The sequence below is a fragment of the Chiloscyllium punctatum genome, chromosome 40 (genome assembly GCF_047496795.1).
Source record: "Chiloscyllium punctatum isolate Juve2018m chromosome 40, sChiPun1.3, whole genome shotgun sequence".
In the NCBI taxonomy this organism is placed as follows: Eukaryota; Metazoa; Chordata; class Chondrichthyes; order Orectolobiformes; family Hemiscylliidae; genus Chiloscyllium; species Chiloscyllium punctatum.
Window position 1 is genome coordinate 43220381 of NC_092778.1, and position 22493 is coordinate 43242873.

The following is a 22493-nucleotide window of genomic DNA, read 5'->3' on the forward strand; positions in this document are numbered from 1 at the left end:
CCTTATCTTCATTCTAAAAGGCTGTGCCCTCATGTCCTCATTTCTCTTGTCAATGGAAATATCTTCTCAACATCCACTCTGTTCAGGCCATTCAGTATTCTGTAAGTTTAAATTAGATCCCCCCTCATCCTTCTCAACTCCATCAAGTTAGACTCAGAGTCCTCAAACATTCCCCATATGTTCAGGTTTTCATTCCTGTCTTGTGAACTTCCTCTGAAGATGCTCCAGGGCCAGTCCATTCTTTCTGAGAAATGGGACCAAAAGTGCACACAGTGCTCAAGATGTGGTCTGACTAGAGCCCTATAGAGCCTCAGAGGTATATCCATGTTTTTATTTTCAAGTACTCTCAAAATAAATGTCAACATTACATTTGCCTCCTTTGACGAGTACATTGATGAGTTTCATCCTATTACAGTCCATTTTGAGTTCTATGCTGATTACGGCCTATTGGTGAGTTCTATGCTTATTCGAGTCCATTTATGAGATGTCATTATTTAGAGATCCATTCTTTTTCCAGTTTATTGGAAACCTCCATCCTTATTAAAGTGTTTTGGAAAGTTCCAGCTTTATTACCATCTGTTGTTAAGTCTTTTGTACAACCTTTAAAATATGATGTGTCTATGTACTGAAGAGTAAATCCCCTTGGAGAATGCACTGGAAAAGTCTCACTCCATGGCAGTCAATTGTAGAGTTCCTTCCACTGCAGTGCATTGGAATGCTTAACTCCTAATTTGGTTATGGACATTGTGCAATTCAGTGAGAAAAAATGTTGATTCTCTACATGACAATTAAACTTGCATTTGTACACTGAAATAATTTACCCACGTTACATTTTCTGATTTAGTCTATGACTTTATGGCATGCCTCAGTATTGAAATGCCATTATGAAATATTGATAATAATTCATTTCTTTCCTGTAGTATGAGATGATGCATTTCTTCTGTCGTATTTGAGAATATGGGATTCTGATATGACACTTTGGGTATTTCATTTCTATTTCACAATATTGAAATTATACATTAACACTCTGCTTTTCCATAACATGATTATTGATTTGCTTCATACGCATGTTGTAATTTTTGTCCAGTGAATCCCTATTATTGTATTTCCATTTGTGGTGGTTGAAGGTATAATGGAATAATGATTCTCTATCATGATGTACTGAAGTAATGCATCATTATTGTAATCTTCACTAAATGGAACACTCATAACTTCACCATTGCTAAAACTGTCAAACAGAAACATTTTTTTTAAATGTGAAATAGACCTTCTTTTCACTTAAGGCTGTAAAATGACACACCTTCCATTCCCAGTAGTTCTTTAATTTCTGTCTGCAACTTGTGAGAACCCCAGATGAACAAAAGAACTGCCACCAATCCTCTATTTATAATACAAAATCTACACATTAGAGGGGAAAAGTGGAGCCACAGCACAACTTATAAACAGCAATTACTACGCTGGTTGTCAATAGCAGAATAGCATGGTTATGTACAGCTGAGACCTGTGTATTGCAGTAGGCAACAGATTCAATCTAGAGTTTTATTGCAATCCTAGATTGTCGGGTGACTGAATCAGATTACATGTTTATAACAAGCTGTTTTGTTTAAAGTATTATGTTAATTATCCACTAACCTAGCACAATCTGTACAGTTTTAACTATTACATCTTCTATAAAATGGCTAAGTTTGCATTATTCTTCAGTAATGAATAGGAATGAATGTAATGTATCTATAACAAACACAGAGAATGCTGGAGAAACTCAGCAAGTTTGGCAACATCTGTGGAAAGAGAAACAGAGTTAACGTTTCAAATCTGGTATAACTCTTCCAAGTTCACAGCTGCTACCAGACCTGAGTTTCTCCAGCATTCTTTACATTTGTTTTGGATTTCCAGAATTTACAGTATTTTGCCTTTATTTATAATGTAACTATATGTTTTTTGCAGCTAAAACAAATGAACTGGATAAAGTCATGAACATTTTTAAAACCTAGGAATTTTAATTCTTTCTGTACCTTTTTAACACACTGGTTAATTACAGTCGTATTCATTAACCCACTTAAGGTAATGAATAATAAATTAGAAGCTAATTGGGATCTATGAACTAATTTATTTAAAAGAGAACCAGGGGATTAAGTCCAGCATACATCCAGAGTTCCAGTCATTCACAGGTTCCCTAAACCTTATTTCCTGACTTAACTAATCTCACTACCTTAGAGGTACTGTGCACTGTAAGTACAACGTACCAGGATAGTCAATAAAGGCAAAAATAATTTTTTAGGAGAATCAAATTTCATTATGTTCTCTGAGGACATAATACATTTTTATGTGCCTGAATAGTACTGCAGGATTACTTCATTTTAGCATCAGAGATATTGTCTTTCCTAAGGACCCAGCAAATTAGGTGGATATGCAAGACTCCATGGTGGTATATGAAGATGATCAGAGTTAACTTGCTAAATCCCAGACAATATTTCCCCTCAAGTATGAAAGGTTTTCTCTATAAACTCTGCATCATTTTGTCAAATCATCACTACTAACAGTGAAAAGTAAGAACACAGAAAGTCAAAGTGCAAGCTTTATTTCAAATCACATCTTTTATTCTATTTGGTTAGAAACATGGAGAAATTCTACAGAGCAGAAGAATCATTGCCAACACTACTGAGAGCAGGTCATTGACCATATTACACTCCAGGACCTTCAGGATAACATATCAATGATTCACATTCTACATATACATTAAACTATGAGGTCTGATTGTATATGCTTAACATTGCATTAACAGTCATCAGAATAGCACCTACTCACGACTCAGTGTTCAGCCATAGGGCTGGCAATTTCTTCAACATCAATAACGTGTGCTAATATGCAAAGGCAACAGCCTCAGTTAGGTTAGATATCAATATGTGCACATTGTCTACAAAGCACATACATATCTAGAGGTATTAATGGGAGTCGGGGCCTTTATTTATATTTTTGGAGATTTAATTTATTCCCCGAATTAATAATACCAATATGATTCTTAACTTTTCAAATGGCAGTGCATTGCATGTAGAACAAACCTGATACTAATCAATGGCTTGCTCAAGATCCCATATCCATTGCTATTCTTAACAACAAATGGTCTTTGAAAGCAAAATGTAACTCTGTTTAGCGATTCCAAATTATTGGTATGAATATTATATTAGTAGATATAAGCCCTCATCACCACCCACCCTGGCAGATGGTTATAACACATGATGTTCCAATCAGAAAGGGGCTGACAAGAGGTCATTCCTGAGTGGAATTGTGATTTGATTAAGGGAACATTCTTTCAGCAACTCCCACAGAAATGTTTACAAGGTCTCCAGCCTTAGCCTGGGATGAGGAGACAGAAAGAGAAAAGGAATGGGATTCTGAAATCTAGATTCATATTGGTTTTGCCATCAAAGACAGAATTGACTTTACACACACTTCGCCAAATTTAAAATTCCTTCAACTAATTTGAACCCTGCAGATCGGCACAAGATGATTGAATAAATAAAATGTGCACTCCAATCAAATGCAGAATCAAAATCCGGGTTATTTTATGCTGAAGATGAGGGAGGTAAGTTTTGAAGAATCAAATATTTACCCATTTCAGACAACCATTGTCAACACTGTAAACCTCCAGGTACAGCATGGTTTAAATACAAATAGGGGTAACATTCTCTCTATAATGTCCCATCACAATCTTTCAGGACAAGTGAAGAACAGTTGAATTGCTTTGTAGTAGAACTGATGAAATCAGGTGGATAATAAATGCTTTAAAGCCCGACTATACTAGACTAAGGTTACAATGGATATATTCAGTGGGTCTGGCAGCCTAGCAATCTGGTAGGAGAGAGTAAAACAGACTTAACAGGTAAAGTCTGTGACCTATCTTCAGAACCAAAAAATTAACTTTCTATCTCCACAGATGTTGCCACTACTTCATATTTTTATTTCCAATTTCCAGCATCCATAGTAATTTGTTTTAGGAAGGTTACAATAGGATCAGTGAACAAAGAGAGGATGGACCTTCACTGGTAAAATCAAATAACCCACAACAGAATGATGAGAGAACCTGGCATTACACCATAACAAAGGAGGTTACTTCTATCTTATGTTTTCTTGTAACCCATGGAAGAGTCACTGTTGGGAAAGCTAAACTATTTCAAAGCAGTATTTGAAATCAAGCATCAAATTATTTACCACAAAATCTATAGTTCACTTTTTATGTAGTTATTTTATCTGCCTACTACAATGAGACTGAGGTATGTACATATCACAAACTGAGGTAAAAGAGCATTGTTTTATATATAGATCTACAACAGCTCTACTCCTAAAATTATTGCATAACATACACAAGTAACTTTTAAAGGACTACTGTCCTTAGCAGCAGCACTAACAGTTATAGGCCTTTCTACAAACAGTGCTCTATTTAAAATTATTCTCTGTTTACTCTTTTCCAGTGTTGCAGACCAAACAAAGCACAATGCTGTGCTTACAAAAGTCTGTCATAATGTGTTCTGCCTGGGTTGCTGTGACCAGATTGCTTAGGGTGAATCAAACCAATGGGTCATTTAACCTCCAACTCTACAACATGTAACTAGGCAACCAAACCACAGTAATCTTTGCAAAACCTCCCCCTCCTTTAAAGTATGCTTCAAATATCATACTTGTAGTTATAAGAATTATTATTATACTCAAACTTTACAATTTCTACAACACCTTTAGAAGACATACTAATCTTGTTAAAACCATGTTTTAATACTTCCACATTAAATGAAGTTCATTAAGCACTAGTAAGAGACCAGCTTAAACAGAGGCTATCTCCCTAAACATAATCAGCTGGGCAGTTTGGGTGGACCCTTTACCCGATTTCCTCAACTGATTATTGTGGGGTCAAGCATTAAGTAAGCAGGGAGCTTCCAGGGAGTAACAACAGAGAAATTGCAAGTTGTGCAGCCCATAGCAGTGACGCTTTCTCTGCAAGGATCCTTAAAGCTCCCACTTTATCAGAATTCACAGTAAGCACAGAAATAAAACCAGTTTTCGGACTTCAGTCACTGTCTGTATTTTCTTTAAGTGTCCAATGCTTTGCTATGCTTGAAAGTGTAAATTTTCAATATCCCCCTCTGTTCCTTATCCAATGGTTATTCCTAATGCATGAACTTTGGAATATTTATTGGTAAACTATTCAAAAATAGAAGACCTTCACCATCACTGCTATCTACACAGTGCTGGAACAGTTGGGAGCAAGGACCCTTGCTAATCTTTCTGTTTTGGGGCACTGAGGCTGAACAGTAGTGTACCACCTGTTTCAGCACAGATCAGAAATTTAATTTGAAACATGCCTTTAATTTGATTCTGCTGCTTTATTGGATAATTTCCAAGGTATCAGGAAAGAACTTGGTGGTCGTACTTTTTTATACCAGCCATTGTTAATAATGAGCCCTTCTGGCTAACATGTTCCAAGCTTAAGATCTAACGCTCCCAATTGATGCTGATACTTTGCATGTCATGATTTATTGAGAGCAATTTTTACTATTATTAATCAGTTGTCACTTAAACTCGTTGACATATCAGTGTTGCTACAAATATTTTACAAATTCTTCATAATCTAATGATTTAGTGGTGAGGGAGCACATACTAGGAAGTAAGATGGTTCACATTTTCTGTACATTTCTTTAATAGACAGAAAATCCTGTAGGAATCATTGGCCTCCAGATCCAAATTTCTGTTATATCCTAAATGTACAAAAAACAAAGAACAACTTATTTAAAATTACCCTTTTGTGGAAAATAAGCAACCAACTTACTTGAATCTTTAATATGCTTCTCACATGTTTTTTCAATTTACCACTTCAGATTGGGGTCACTGCCAGTAACAGACCTGTACTGCAGCCCAATGTTTTTTTTCAGAATTAGAATTCCTACAGTGTGGAAACAGGCCCTTCAGCCCAGCATGTCCACACCAACCCTCCGAAGAGTAACCCACCTAGACCCATTCTCCCCTAACTAATTCACCTAACCTGCACATCTTTGGACTGTGGGAAGAAACTAGAGTACTAGGAGGAAACCCACGCAGACACAGGGAGAAAGTGCAAACTCCACACAGACAGTCGCCCAAAGCTGAAATGGAACCCAGATCCCTAGCACTGTGAGGCAGCAGTGCTAACCACTGAGCCACTGTGCCACCCCATTAAGTAGCTCAAAACATTTTCAACAAACTATAGTATTTATGTGAAGGTAAATGCCTACTTGGATTGATTCCACATTGTAACTTCTATTTACTGCTGGAATTTTCACAGACCAAATGGCCACATTAGGAAAGTTTCACACATGAACTGTTACACATTATGGAAATTGCAGTGATGATTATTAATAAGACTTGTAATTAATTGAAAATATTAATATCAACCACAAGTAATGAGTTATTAACAAAGTTATTTATGAGCTGTGTTACTAACATCGAAACTTAACTTGCAGACTAGAATTAAATATTGTGATCCACTTAGCCAATTTCACTATTAAAAAGTTTTACCTTTCTCTTGGACAACAGGACTGGCCCTGAGATTAAGGTTCTGCCTATCATTTCTTGGCATTTTTCCCATTTCCAGTACCCTGTCTGCTCAGTCTTCTATCTTTATGCTAATTCCATTCTCCCAATACATGACAATATGGCCCTGATGTTCAATAGCAATCCCATTCCTCTGGGTACTGTCTTAGCGTTAGCAATGCTGGTGAATAAGAAGTGGGTGGTGAGGGAAAATGAAAAGTTAGTTCCTCAATTCCCCAGTTAAATAGTAGCAACACGTTATTACTGGGGTGGGGAGGGGGCAATCTTAGTTTGTGTTGAGTTTGAGCATGTGAGTGATGCTTCCATGGTGAGGGCTTTTTATTTGATTCACTTTCTAAATGTGTTTTCTTTGGGAATGTGAAGATGGCATGTTTACAAATAGCCACTATCTGGTTAACATCCATTAATAGTCTATTCTATCAATTCTTTGACTCTGGCAGTGACTGGCAGGAACATTACCAGTAATTCTCAGGTTGGGGGTGGCAATGGTGGGGATACTGCTCAAAAGCTTGCTTATTCTAGAGATATGGTTTTTTTCCCAACAATTAATTTTTCATTGTTTCATACTGGAGTCAAGAGACAAAATTGCAAACCAAAACAGAAATTGTTGGTGAAATTCAATATGTCTGGCAGCATCTATGGAAAGAAAGCAGAGTTAACATTTCAAGCGTGGTGACTAGATTCTAATGAAGAGTCACCAAGTTCTGCTGAAGAATCACTGGACTTGATAAGTCAATTCTGTTTTCATCCCACAGAAGTTTCCCAACCAGACACATTTTGCCAGCAATTTCTGTTTCGGTTTCAGACCTTTAGTAATAGTAGTTCTTCATTTTATTTTAGACAAAATGGCAAACTTGAAAAGCAAAAATGTAATTGGGAATTAATAAAGGAACCATTAAACCAACTACCAACAGATACAGCTCTTTAGGCCGCATTCCCTAAGTGACAGATTCTAGAGTCAAATCCTGCTCCAGCCTAAATCACAAAATTCAAGGCTGACAGTCCAATCCAGCACTGAGGGAGTGCTGCACTGTTGGAGGTGTCATATTTTGGTTTAGCCATTGAACTAAAGCCCAATCTACCTCCTTGAATGAACATAAAATATCCTATGGCATTATTTTGAAGAAAAGTAGGGCAGTTCTCCCTTGTTTCTGACCAAAGTTTATGCCTCAATCAATATAATGGATAAAACAGATTTTCTGGTCTTAATCACATTGCTGTGTGAGAGTTTGCTGTGCAAAATTTGCTATTGCATTTCTTATAGTACAAAAGCACTTCAGAAGTGCTTCAGTCTACAAAGCATTTGAGATGCCTGGTGGTTTTGAAAGATCCTATATAAACGCAAGTATTTCTTTCACACACAAACATTTCAGGATTGTATACTATTTTTCAGAAGAGGAATTATACATAACACCATTTGGTGGAGATGTGGTTAGAGGGAAGATAAGAAAAAAACGACCATGCCTACATTAACTGTAAAGTTAGTACAGGAAAAGAATATTACTCTAAAACATTCAAAGGAAGATATTTGTCTCGCAAATGAGACCAGATCTAGGGATTATGGGCTCTCTTAAATAGGGTCAAAAGATATTAATAATATCTGCAGTCATCTTCCAAGTTCTCACCAACCACAGTGAATGGAGTCTCCCTTCATCTGCTCATAATAGCAATTGTTTGTTTGTTAAAATGACTTTCCAATGATACAGTTTGGGTTGTGATCTGCATAGATCACTGCCCCCACAAGGTGGGGCAACTTTTGTTCAAGCAAAATGCTTGGATAGTTCTATTATGTCAATCACACTGCTTGAAGCGCATCTCAGACAATAATATCCTGCTAAGTGCACTAGACATAGCAAGCAGTTAACTGCATGAAAAACAAGTTGCTAGATCCAGCCTGCTAGACTAGCAATCTCCTCTTCCACCGGACAAGTGAAGAAGATATGAAATCAGTAAAATTATACAAACTATCCCAAAGGTATCTGATCCAGTTGTCAGATCCATAGTCATTGGAGAGACAGTAGGTGGCATAGCAAATGAGAGTGAGGTGGAGGATGCAAGCTTGAAAACCTGAATGAAGTCATAAGATCTGAAATGGTGACACACAATACCACAATGGACTCAACCAAAACTACCTATTATGCAGGTAACAAAACAGATTCCAAGTGCAACTAAACCATGCAGTTGATATTAGAGTTCACAACCCAAAGTACTAAAGTATTGGTATGTTCTCACTGCACCTTGAAAAAAGGCATCAAATTAAAACATTTAAAATGGTACCAAATGTAATAGAAACAGTGATTACCATTCAAATGCAAAGGCAGAGGGCTGTCCTGTGAAAACATGAACAAAAATTTCCTTTGGGGATTCAGACAGCATGCAAGAGATCAACATGTTGCACTGCAGAACAAGAAACGGATTGCCTTAGAAACAAAAAAATCTAGTAATAATTCAATTGTTGAAAGAGGAAATAGATGTCCTGATTTAATTAGAATAGCAGTTCCAAGGGAGCTGTGCCATAAATAAGAAAAATTCTACACATGGAAATCTAAAACTAGTAAGTAGATTTTGGATGAATGCCTTCTTCCACTGGTTGAGCCATTAGATGCAGATACAGCTGACACTGATTGCACTCAAATTACACATTATATTCAAGTAATAATCAGACTAAGAGGGATCTTGATGACCAACTGACATAAGTTGATGAATTGGTCAGTAAAAGGAGGAGTCTGCAGCCCATATGATAGGCTTAATCAAAAGCATTACAGTGATGGTGCTAGGGACTAACAATCCCTTGCAAAAACAAGAGGTGAAGACTGGTTGTAACAAAAAGTTTCATAATTGGTAGAGCAATCAAATCCAGTGCAAGAAAGAGATGGGTAGCAAAAAAGGCCACTTAGAAAATAATAATGACATCATTCCAAAATGTCACAGGAAGATTAGCCCATCAAAAACATAGGATTCTAACTACATCAAAATTCCCTATTATCAAGCAATTTTTCAATTCTCTTTATCAACAAAGCTAAGTACACTAGATAACAGGACTATAATCAAGATATCTGTTGTTTACATAGCTCATACATCAAACTGTTGGGTACAAGTAGAAAGGAACTGAAACAGTACTGAAAGGCATAAAGAGTGAGTGGTGCCACTATTTAAGAAAGGTGGTAATGACAAGCCAGGGAACTATCAACTGGTGAGCCTGACATCAATGGTGGACAAGTTATTGGAGGGAATCCTGAGGGACAGGATGTACATGTATTTGGAAAGGCAAGGACTGATTAGGGATAGTCAGCATGACTTTGGGCATGGGATATCATGTCTCACAAACTTGATTGAGTTTTTTGAAGAAGCAACAAAGAGGATTGATGAGGGCAGAGCAGTAGATCTCATGAAATACAGGGAGAAATATACATTTGGATACAGAACTGACTCAAAGGTAGAAGACAGGGGGTGGTGGTGGAGGATTGCTTTTCCGACTGGAGGCCTATGACTAGTGGAATGCCACAAGAATTGGTGCTGGGTCCACTACTTTTCATCATTTATATAAATTATTTCGATGTGAGCATAAGAGGTATTGTTAGTAAATTTTCAGATGACACCAAAATTGGAGGTGTAGTGGACAGTGAAGAAGATTACCTTAGATTACAATGGGATTTTGATCAGATGGGCCAATGTGCTGAGGGATGGCAGATGGAGTTTAATATAGATAAATGCCAGGTGCTGCATTTTGGGAAAGCAAATCTTAGCAGCACTGATACACTTAATGGTAAGGTCCTAGGGAATGTTGCTGAACAAGAGACTTTGGAGTGCAGGTTCATAGCTCCTTGAAAGTAAAGTCGCAGGTAGATAGGATAGTGAAGAAGGCATTTGGTATGCTTTCCTTTATTGGTCAGAGTATTGAGTACAGGAGTTGGGAGGTCATGTTGCAACTGTACAGGACATTGATTAGGCCACTTTTGGAGTATTGTGTGCAATTCTGGTCTCCTTCCTATCAGAAGGATGTTGTGAAATTTGAAAGGTTTCAGAAAAGATTTACAAGGATGTTGGCAAGGTTTGAGGATTTAAGCTATAGGGAGAGGTTGAATAGGCTGGGGCTGTTTTTCCTGGAGCGTTGGAGGTGAGGGTATAGAGTATTATAAAATCATGAGGGGCATGGATAGGGTAAATAGACAAGGTATTTTCCCTGGAGTGGGGGAGTCCAGAACTAGAGGGCATAGGTTTAGGGTGAGAGGGGAAAGATATAAAAGAGACCTAAGGGGCAACATTTTCATGCAGAGGGTGGTGAGTGTGTGGAATGGGCTGCCATAGGAAGTGGTGGAGGCTAGTGCAATTGCAACATTTAAAAGGCATCTGGATGGGTATATGAATAGGAAGGACTTGGAAGGATATGAACCAGGTGCTGGCAGGTGGGACTAGATTGGGTTGATATATCTGGTTGGCATGGAGGAGTTGGACTGAAGGGTCTGTTTCCATGCTGTACATCTCTATGCCTCTATAAGTGCTGTTTGCCCAGGTGGCATATAAAGGTTAGTTAGCTGAAAACTTAAACTATACAGTCCAAATCAAGCACCACAATTTTAAATGAAACAGTTATGATTTCAAGAGGGCAAAAAGGATTAATTTAACTGGTTGAAAACTGGACAATCTATAGCTATAGAGAGGAACAAAATCAAAACTGACTCCATTCACAAAGAAGAATGTCAAGCAACACAACCCACTAATGCCATTGTTAATCCAATGTTGTTGGAATCCTTGACATGCTCACTCGACAGAAAAATATAAGAGTGAAAATGAAACTGAACAATATATTTGTTAACTACTCATCATTAGTATTTTTATGGATGGTACAGTGATCTTCAACAAATTGTATGCAAAAATGATTGAAATTCTTAAATGCTTACCAATATTCTAATAAAGACATGGGACTTCAGATCATTGACAACAGAATATAATATTCTATTTTATAAGTGAAAAGAAGTCTTTACAATCAAAGGGAGAACCCGAGAATAAAGTCAGCCTCATTAACTGTGTACTCCAGGGGCACAAGAGAAGTATTTGGATGCATGAAAAGGCCAATGAGCAGAAGTTGCTGAAGACAAATGAACCAGCAAAGCTCTGTTTGTGGATATTGGCTCTTAAGGAGGCAGGAGCTGGAACCATCTAAAGTAATCACACGCATAATCCCAAGGCACTGCTCCCATTTAATCCTGTCCAAAATTTCCTCAAGCACACACACAGCATTAGAAAATCAAATAAAAAGTTTGTTGAGGAGGTGTGACTTCTCACTGTCAACCTGCTGGTGAAATCCGATAAGCAAGTAACAAAGGTGAAGACTCGGCCTTGCCCAAATTGGAGATAAAAGTCTGATCTGCAATCATCCACAAAGCAATGTTTCTTGGAAATTCTAGAGATGTTATAATCAGACCATCTCCATAAACTTTACACATCTTCAACAATTTGTAATATCCAGAAAAATAAATTAATCCTTAATATGGGAGCTAATTGTTTTGTTGTATAACAGCTGTAACAGTTGCCTATTACAACAAAAAATAGAATTATTGTCAACTTTCTTTTTAAGTACATGAGGGTGAAAGTAATAGATGCTGTCCTCACTTTCTCCTGAAAGTAATAGAAGACATGTTTATTGGATGAGATGAAAGGACGAGTGAGGATACTTGTGAGAAGCATTAACACTAGTGTTGAACTCTTTTTGTGCAGTTGTGGCATCCCTGCTTCTGAGCAGAAGGAGTGGGTTCAAGTTCCACCTCTGCTGGAGGTACATCATAACATGCCCGAATGGTTTAATTAAAATAGTTAGGCTTCTTGTGCCAAATGGTCTGCTAAGTCATTAAAACCAATATGCAGATAATTACTAATGTGCTGTGTTTTAAGCACAAGAAGCTCCCTCTGAAGGCCTAGTAGGCAAGCCCAGTGTGGCATTGAGAGACACAAGTCTACACTGAGTGACAGATCAGAGAGGGCAATGGGCTGAGGAGTGGCAGATGGATTTTAACTTAGATAAATGTGAGGTGCTGCATTTTGGAAAGGCAAATCAGAGCAGGACTTACACTGTTAATGGTAAGTTTCTGGAGAGTGTTGCTGAACAAAGAATAGTCAGTGGCACAGTGGTTAGCACTGCTGCCTCACAGCGCCAGAGACCCGGGTTCAATTCCTGCCTCAGGCAACTGAATGTGTGGAGTTTGCACATTCTCCACGTGTCTGCGTGGGTTTCCTCTCACAGTCCAAAAATGTGCAGGTTAGGTGAATTGGCCATGCTAAATTGCCCGTAGTGTTAGGTGTAGGGAAATGGGTCTGGGTGGGTGTGCTTTGGTGGGTTGGTGTGGACTTGTTGGGCCAAAGGGCCTGTTTCCACACTGTAAGTAATCTAATACCTCAACTGTATTGAGCATCATTACGCTCAATCAACAAGGGCACACATCAGGAACAAACAGAATCAGGCTTGAGCATGAAAATCCTTCATAATCAATTTACTGCACAATTCAGTTGAACAATAGCCTCAGATGTTGGAACCAGGTAATCTGTTTAATGAGTTGAAACTGTGGTGCTGGAAAAGCACAGCAGGTCAGGCAGCATCCGAGGAGCAAGAGAATCGACATTTCAGATATAAGCCCTTCATCATTCATAAGCCATTTCTGATGAAGGGCTTATGCCTGAAATGTCGATTCTCCCGCTCCTTGGATGCTGCCTGACCTGCTGTGCTTTTCCAGTACCATATTCTTAACTCTGATCTTCAGCATCTGCAATCCTCACTTTCTCCCAATCTGTTTAATGACAAATAGTGCTAAATTATGGACAATTTTCTCCATAACAACTTGGAATTGAATTGAGTCTTAATGAATTTATTTCATTTAGGACCTTCACAGGGCAGCACGGTGGCTCAGTGGTTAGCACTGCTGCCTCACAGCGCCAGGGACCCAGGTTCAATTCCAGCCTTGGGCAAATGTCTGTGAGAAGTTTGCACATTCTCCCGTGTCTGCATGATTTTCCTCTGGGTGCTCTGGTTTCCTCCCACAGTCCAAAGATGTGCAGGTCAGGTGAATTGGCCATGTTAGTGTTAGGTGTATTAGTCGGAGGGAATTGGGTCTGGGTGGGTTACTCTTTGGAGGGTTGGTGTGGACTTATTGGGCCAAAGGGCCTGTTTCCACACTGTAGGGAATTTAAAAAAAAGATAAGACATTTTTATACCAACACTCTGGGCTGAACACAAACATTGTTTCCAAAGATCAAGGACCTATACCTAACTGGGTTCTCCCATCTCCTAAGAGTAGTTTGCACCTTTGAAACAGTTTATAAACTTTATAACTGGTCATGGGAGGAGGGACTTCCTGCACAACGAACCCACCCACAGGGTGTGTTTTTATTGCCAGAGCTAAAGGATCAAAAGATTTGAAAATTATAGCATACTATTCTTCTCTCCCCTCGTCTCACCTTAACAGTGTACACCTACTAGAGGATTGGAAAGTTAAACACATATTTCAATTGCCGTAGCAACAATCATTCGACCTTTGCCCTTGTCCTGTCTTCCCTCTATCCTGCTTCCAGATGGGTGTGAACTTGACTCTGTTGTTGGGGATGTGAATCTGGAACCTGCTGTTTCTGACAGAAGGCTTCTTCTCAGCGGAGTAGGCATGTTGGGGGTTGTTCCCTCGTGTTTGTGTGCCGGTTTATCAGATGAATGGGTTCTACATCGATAAGAAGACCTCCTCCTCAATTCTACCATCAAGTCACATTTCAGAAAATAAAACACTTCCTTGACAGAACATCTTTTCTCTGGATCAACAGCCAGCAGCCTCTGAAACATTCGGAGGGCTCCATCTGTGAACCTTTTCCACTGTGAGGGAAACCCATTCAGCCGGCCCCTCTGCCACCGCACAAACTCCTCATAGAATGTGTCAGATGGCATGGCAGCCTCCCATGGAAAGTTCCCAGTCAGCATGCAGAAGATCAGAACACCAAAAGCCCAGACATCAATGCTGCAGTCAACTAAAAAGCCTTCAGTCCTGTTGGCCTGACAGATCTCTGGAGCTGTGTATGGGATGGTCCCACTGATGCGCTTCACTCTGCAGCCAACTTTGCGTGTCATACCAAAATCAGACAGCTTCACTCGTCTGCATTCCTTGTCAAAAAGAAGGACATTCTCTGGCTTTATATCCCGGTGAACCAGGCTCTTATTGTGCATGTAGTCGATAGCCAAACCCAACTGCTGCACACAGCGCTTCACATTGTCCTCAGGTAGACCCACCTGCACAGAGACAAGAGTTAATTAAGTGTGGCCAGTCCCAGCTTTCACCTTCCCCAATCTTTAACCCTTTCAAGTAATGTTCATGCAGCCAAGGTTACAGATCCTACAAACATGTGAATTAGGAGCAGGAGTAGACCATTTGGCCCCTTTGAACGTTTTCTGCTATTTAATAAGACCTGGCTAATCTGAGTAGAGAACTAGGGGTTTGGGTACATAATTCTTTGAAATTTTCATCACACTTAGAAAGGGTGGTTAAGAAGGCATTTAGCATGCTTGCCTTAATTGCTCGGACCTTCGAGTTGAGTCATTATGTTGAGGTTGTATAGGATGTTGTTGATGCCTTTTCTGAGGTACTGTGTCCAGTTCTGGTCTCCCTGTTATAAGAAGGATATTCTTAAGCTGGAGACGGTTAAGAAGAGATTTACCAGGATGTTGCCAGGAATGTTGAGTGAAAGGAGAGGCTGGACAGGCTGGGACGTTTTTCGCTGGAGGATAGGAGGTTGAGGGCTATCCTTATAGAGATTTATAGAATCTTGAGGGGTATAAATAAGGTGACTGGCAGGTGTCTTTTCCCTAGGATGAGAGATTTCAAGAATGGGGGCATATATTTAAGGTGAGAGGAGAAAGATTTTTTTTTTAAATGAGGGCAATTTTCTTACATAGAGAGTGGCTCATGTGTGGAATGAAATTCCAGAGGAACTGATGGATGCGGATAGAGTTACAATGTTTAGAAGACATTTAGATAGGTTTTTGAAGGAGTATGACTGGCAGGTGGCATTAGCCTAGGTTGTAAGTTTGCTTGCTGAGCTCAAAGATTTGTTTTCAGACTTTTCATCACCATGCAAGGTAACATGATCAGTGAGCCTCCATTGAAGCGTTGATGTACTATCCCGCTTTCTATTTATGTGTCCTGGTCTGTTGTGGTAGATGGTATCATTTCTGGTTCATTTTCTGAGAGGTTGGTAAATGGGGTCCAAATTGATGCGTTTGTTGATAGAGTTCAGGTTTGAGTGCCAGATCTCTAGGAATTCCCGTGCGTGTCTTTGTTTAGCTTGCCCCAGGATGGATGTAAAGTCCCAGTTGAACTGGTGTCCCTCGTTGTCTATGTGTAACGATACTAGTGACAGTTGGTCGTGTTTTATGTTGGCTAGTTGGTGCTCATGTATCCTGGCGGCTAGTTTTCTGCCAGTCTGCCCTATGTAATGTTTGTTGCAGGCATAGAGTCATAGAGATGTACAGCATGGAAACAGACCCTTCGGTCCAACCCGTGCATGCCGAGCAGATATCCCAACCCAATCTAGTCCCACCTACCAGCACCCGACCCATATCCCTCCAAACCCTTCCTATTCCTTGCAGAGTATTTTGTATTTGACATTCATTCTGCTGGTTGTTGGTAAAGGATGCTTTATTTTAATCAAGAACTGTGTTCGTAGGTTTGTGAGCTACCATGATACCAAGGAGGTGGGGTAGTCTCTCTGAGATGTCTGTAATGTCTTTAACTCCTGCTATCTTTAAATAGCAGAAAATGTTCAAAGGGGCCAAATGGCCTACTCCTGCTCCAAATTCAAATGTTGATGGAACTTGGCTAGTGACAATTAATAATTTAACTGTACTCAACTAGCCTATGGACATTCCATGCCATAACTGACAGTTATTATTGAGAGAATTTTCTATTCTCTACAGAATTTCCACGTAGACAGAAATTGAATGTTTATTGTTCACAGACCAATTTTCATTTGTTCATCTGCATTTTCTTTCACTTCTCAGAGTACAATGGGACCTTGATCAGATGGGCCAAGGTTTTGATAAATGTGAGATGTTGCATTTTGATCAGACAAATCGTGGTGAAACTTAAACACTGAATGGGGAATGTTGCCCTTGGGTTGCAGGTTCATAGTTCTTTGAAAGTGGAATCACAGGATAATGAAGAAGGCACTTGGTATGCTTGCCTTTATTGGTTAGTGCATTGAGTATGGGAGTTGGGATGTCATGTTATGGCTGTACGGGACATTGGTTCGGCGACTTCTGGAATATGCGTTCAATTCTAGTCTCCCTGCTACAGGAAAGATGTTAACATTCCTATTGGAACGGACAAGTCAGAGGCTATAAAAAGGACAGAACAATCAACATTGATAGGGAAAAGGCAGACAAGTCCCCCAAGCCTGATGGTCTACATCCTAGGGTATTAAAGGATTTGGTGGCAGAGATAATGGAGCCATTGGTTACAATATTCCAAAATTCCCTGGACTTAGGAAAGGTTCCAGTGGATTAGAAAAAATGCTACTGTAATGCCCTTACTCAAAAAGGGAGGGAGACAACGTGTAAGAAATTACAGACCAGTTAGTTTAACATGTGTTGTTGAGAAAGTGTTACAATCAGTTATCAAGGAAGCAATATCAGGACATTTGGAAAGTCAAATCATGATCCATTAGAGTCAGCATGGTTTTACGATAAATTTGCTAGAATTCTTCAAGGATATAACAAGCAAAGTAGATAATGGGAATTCTGTAGGTGTAACATATATGGACTTCTGGAAGGCGTTTGATAAAGTGCCGTACAAAAGGTTAATTCACAAAATTGGATCACATCAGATTGGGATCATTTATTAGCTTGGATAGATGACTAGTTGATGGACAGAAGACAGAGAGGTGGCATAATATTTTTTCTGGATGGCAAGATGTAACTAGTGGGATGCCACAAGGTTCAGTCCTTGGACCCCAGCAATTTATAATCTATATTAACAACTTGGATACAGGGATAGAAGACTCTAGAGCCAAATTTGTGAATGACATAAAAATAGGCAGGATGGTAAATTGCAGTGAGAAATAACCTTTCAAATGGTTACAAATAGGTTAAGAGAGTGGGCTAAAGTGCGGCAGATGACGTGTATAAGTGTGCGGTCGAAAAAATTGGGAGAGACTTCAGGGTGCTCCGGTGCAGAAGGATCTGGGTATCCTTGTTCATGAGTCACTCTCATGAAAACTATGCAGGTACAGTAGGTAATAAAGAAAGCGAATGGAATGTTGGCTTTTTTAGCTAAAGGATTTGAACATAAAGGTAAAGAAGTATTGTTGCAACTATACAAAGCATTGGTGAGATACTTGATTATTGTGCACAGTTTTAGAACAGTACAGCACAGTACAGGCCCTTCAGCCTACAATGTTGTGCCAAGCATTTATCTTAATTCTAAGATCAACCTAACCTACACACTCTCAAGTTACTGCTGTCCATGTGCTTGTCCAGCAGCCACTTAGATGTCCCTAATGTCTCTGATTCTACGACCACTGCTGGCAGTGCATTCCACGCACCCGCCACTCTCTGCGTAAGTAACCTACCTCTGACATCTCCCCTATACGTTCCTCCAATCACCCTAAATTTATGATCCCTCGTGACAGCCATTTCTGTCCTGGGTAAAAGTCTCTGGTTATCCACTCTACTATGCCTCTCATTACCTTGTACACCTCTATCAAGTCACCTCTCTTCCTTCTCTCCAGTATGGAAAGCTGTAGCTCCCTCAACCTTCCTTCATAAGACATGCCCTCCAATCCAGGCAGCATCCTGGTAAATCTCCTCTGCACCCTCTCTCAAGCATCTATATCCTTCTTGTATTGAGGTGACCAGAACTGGACACAATATTCCGAGTATGGTCTAACCAGGATATTATAGAGCTGCAGCAAAACCTCATGGCTCTTAAACTCAATCCCCCGATAATGAAAGCCAAAACACCATACGCCTTCTTAACAACCCTATCAACTTAGGTGGCAGCTTTGAGGGGTCTACATACATTAGATTACTTACAGTGTGGAAACAGGCCCTTCGGCTCAACAAGTCCACACCGACCCTCTGAAGAGCAACCCACCCAGACCCCTACATTTACCCCTTCACCTAACACTATGGGCAATTTAGCATGGCCAATTCACCTGACCTGCACATCTTTGGACTGTGGGAGGAAACCGGAGCACCCGGAGGAAACCCACGCAGACAAAGGGAGAATGTGCAAACTGCACACAGACAGTTGCCCGAGGCAGGAATTGAATCCAGGTCCATTGAACATGGACCCCAAGATCCCACTGTTCCTCCACACTGGCAAGAATCATGTCTTCAACCCTATATTCAGCATTCAAATTTGACCTTCTGAAATGAATCACTTCACTTATCCAGGTTGAACTCCATCTGCCACTTATCAGCCCAGCTCTGCATCCTGTCAGTGTCTTGTAGCCTACAACAGCCCTCGACACTATCTATAACACCACCTACCTTTGTGTCATTGGCAAACTTACTAACCCAACCTTCCACTTCTTTATCCAAGTCATTTATAAAAACTACAAAGAGCAGAGCCCCAAGAACAGATCACTGCGGAACACCACTGGTCACTGACCTCCAGGTGGAATACTTTCCATCCACTACCACTGTTCTTCCGGCCAGCCAGTTCTGTTTCCAGACAGCCAAATTTCCCTGTCTCCCATACCTCCTAACTTTCTGAATGAGCCTATCATGGGGAACCTTATCAAATGCCTTGCTGAAATCCATATACACTACATCCACTGCTTGACCATCATCAGCTTGTCTCGTCACATGCTCAAAGAACTCAATAAGGCTTGTGAGGCATAACCTGCCCCTCACAAAGCCATGCTGACTATATTTAATCAAACTATGTTTTTTCCAAATAGTCATAAATCCTATCTCTCAGAATCCTTTCCAGTACCTTCCTTACCACAGATGTAAGACTGATTGTAACTCCCTTTCTTGAACAGAGGAACAACATTTGCCTCCCTCCAATCATCCAGTACTACTCCTGTGGAGAGTGAGGAAAGATCAATGCCAAAGTTGCAGCAATCTCATTCCTCACTTCCCATAAGAACCTTGGATATATCTGGTCCGGCCCTGGGACTTATCTATCTTGATGCTTCCCAGAATTTCCAGCACATCCAATTTCTTAATATCAATCTGTTCAAGCCTATTAACCTGGTCCACAGTGTTCTCACTATCAACAAGGTCCCTCTCTCTAGTGAATACTGGAGCAAAAAACTCATTTAGGGCCTCCCCTACCTCTTCAAACTCCAGGTACAAGTTTCCTCCACTGTCCCTCATTTGCCCTCATACTCTCTTTCTGATCATTCTCTTGTTCCTCACGTAAGTGTAAAACGCCTTTGGGTTTTCCCTAATTCTTACCATGAAGACTTTTCCATGCCCCCTCCTAGCTCTCCTCAAACCATTTTTGAGTTCTTTCCTATCTACACTGTGCCAGATCCTTGCTTCCTCTTATAATCCAAGGCTCCTTCACCTTACCATTCCTTGCCTGGCTCAGTGGAACAAAGTTATCCAACACTCGCAACAAGGTGCTCCTTAAACAGCCTCCACATTTTTGTTGTGCATTTCCTGTAGAACAATTGTTCCCAATTTATACTCCGTAGCTCCTGTATAATAATAGTATAATTTCCCCTCCCCCACTTAAGTACTCTCCCATATTTTCTGTTCCTATCCCCTCTGCATGGCTATAGTAAAGTTGAGGCAGTTGTGGTCACTATTACCAAAATGCTCTCCCATCGAGAGATCTGACACCTAGCCCGGCTCGTTGCCTGGTACCAAATCCAATATGGCTTCCCCCAGCTGGCCTATCTACATGTTGAGTCAGGAATCCTTCCTGGATACTCTTGACAAAATTGGCTCCATCCAGACCATCTGCACTTAGGAGGTTCCAATCAATTTTGGGGAAGTTGAAGTCACCCATAACAACAACTGTGTTACATCTGCACCCTTCCAAGATCTGCTGTCCAACCTGTTCTTCCATCTTTCTGCTGCTATTGGGGGGTCTATAGAAAACACCCAATAAAGTGACTGCTCCTTTCCTGTTACTGACTTGCACGCATACTGACTCAGTAGACAAACCGTCCTCAACAACCTCCTTTTCTGCAGCTGTGATCACTCTCTAATTAACAATGCTACTTCCCCTCCTCTTTTACCCCCACCCGTTCTTTGTGAAATATCTAAACCCTGGAACATCCTGAAACCATTCCTGTCCCTCTGAAATCCATATCTCCATTATGGCCACAACTTCGTAGTTCCAAGTACTAATCCATTCTCTAAGTTCATCACTCTTATTCCCGACACTCCTTTTGGTCGCCTTATTTGAGGAAAGATGTCGTGGCATTGGAAATAGTTCAGAGGAGATTCACTAGATTGATCCCAGAGATGAGGGTATTGTCGTATGGAGAGAGATTGAACAGTTTAGGTCTATACTTTCTAGAATTTAAAAGAATGAGGGGAGATCAAATTGAGGTATTTAAGATAATAAAGTTATGGATAGAATAAATGTGGTGTGGATGCTTCCTCTTGTGGTGCATTCTAGGATGAGAAGGTATAGTTTTAGGATAAGGGATAGCAAATTTAAAACAGAGTTGAGAAGAAACTACTTCTCCCAAAGGGTTGTGAATCTGTGGAATTCACTCCCCCAAAGTGCAGCGGATGCTGAGACAATGAGTAAATTTAAGGAGGAGTTTGACAAATTTTTACTTGGTAAACGGTTGAAGGGTTATGTGGAGAAGGCAGGAAAATTAGGGTGGGGAGCATATCAGCCATGATCGAATGGCAGAGCAGACGTGATGGGCCAAATGGCTTAATCCTGCTCCTATGTCTTATGAACATATGAAACTTGAAAGGGTGCAGAAGGAATTTACAAGAATGTTGCCAGGGTTGGAGGGTTTGAGCTATAGGAAGAGGCTGAATAGACTGGGGCTATTTTCCCTGGAGCATCAGAGACTGATGGGTGACTTTATAGAGGTTTATAAAATCATGAGGGCATGAATAGAGTGAATAGCCAAGGCCCTTTTCCCATGCTAGGGGAGTCCAAAGGGGACTAGAGGGCATGGGTTTAAGGTGAGAGGAGAAAGATTTAAAATGGACCTAAGGGGCAACTTTTTCACACAGGGTGGTGCATGTATGGAATGAGCTGCCAAAGAAAGTACTGGAGGCTGGTACAATTGTAACATTTAAAAGGCATCTATATGGGTACATGAATAGGAAAGCCTTGGATGAATACGGGCCAAATGCTGGCAAATGGCCTCAGTTTATTTAGGATATCTGGTTGGCATGGATGAGTTGAACCAAAGGCTCTGTTTCCGTGCTGTACAACTCTATGACTCTACATGTTCATTCAGCTGGATTCATGTCCCCTCTGTGAACCATACACACCAGGATGGCTGAAGTGCAAATTATGCTTTGCCTTTATTTACTTAGCTTTACATGAACTACCAAAGGCTACATGTTTCATTGGGAGAATGGTCTGCTGGCTGGTCTGACACTTCACAAAGCACTATTCATATAAACATCATGGGTCATGCTTGAGAGAGAGTCAAGGCCAAGGTTCAGATTCATATGCGATGAATTGGAAATATGGAAACTAGGACTGAAGTTCCACCTGGGCTTCTCAATGAAGTACTAGAGTTAACAGAGCAGCGTAAATGACAGCTAGCTGTACTGCAATAACAGCCCCAACACACCATACTCCAAAACCAAGCTGCCATTTTCCCACTATATGAGTCTATTACTCATCTTGACAATGACTGTTTCCAGTAATTTATTCATAATGAAATAGAAACTGCTGTTCACAACTCTTATCTTTGCCCAAATGGTAATGAACCTGTACCTGACC

At 40.2% G+C, this 22493-nt stretch overlaps 1 protein-coding gene across 4 annotated transcripts in view; it reads right to left on the reverse strand.

The window, feature by feature from the left end:
- Positions 1-2575: 2575 nt before the first annotated feature.
- sbk1 (SH3 domain binding kinase 1) overlaps positions 2576-22493 on the reverse strand; it is a 30022-nt gene continuing 10104 nt past the window's right edge. For 3 of the 4 annotated variants that reach the window (XM_072559679.1, XM_072559678.1, XM_072559680.1), the window contains one exon: positions 13309-14842. In XM_072559679.1, the coding sequence (XP_072415780.1) occupies positions 14063-14842 (780 nt within the window). In that variant the 3' untranslated portion in view covers positions 13309-14062. Of the gene's footprint in view, positions 5748-13308; positions 14843-22493 lie in introns of those variants that run through there. The other variant, XM_072559677.1, reaches the window with a different exon arrangement.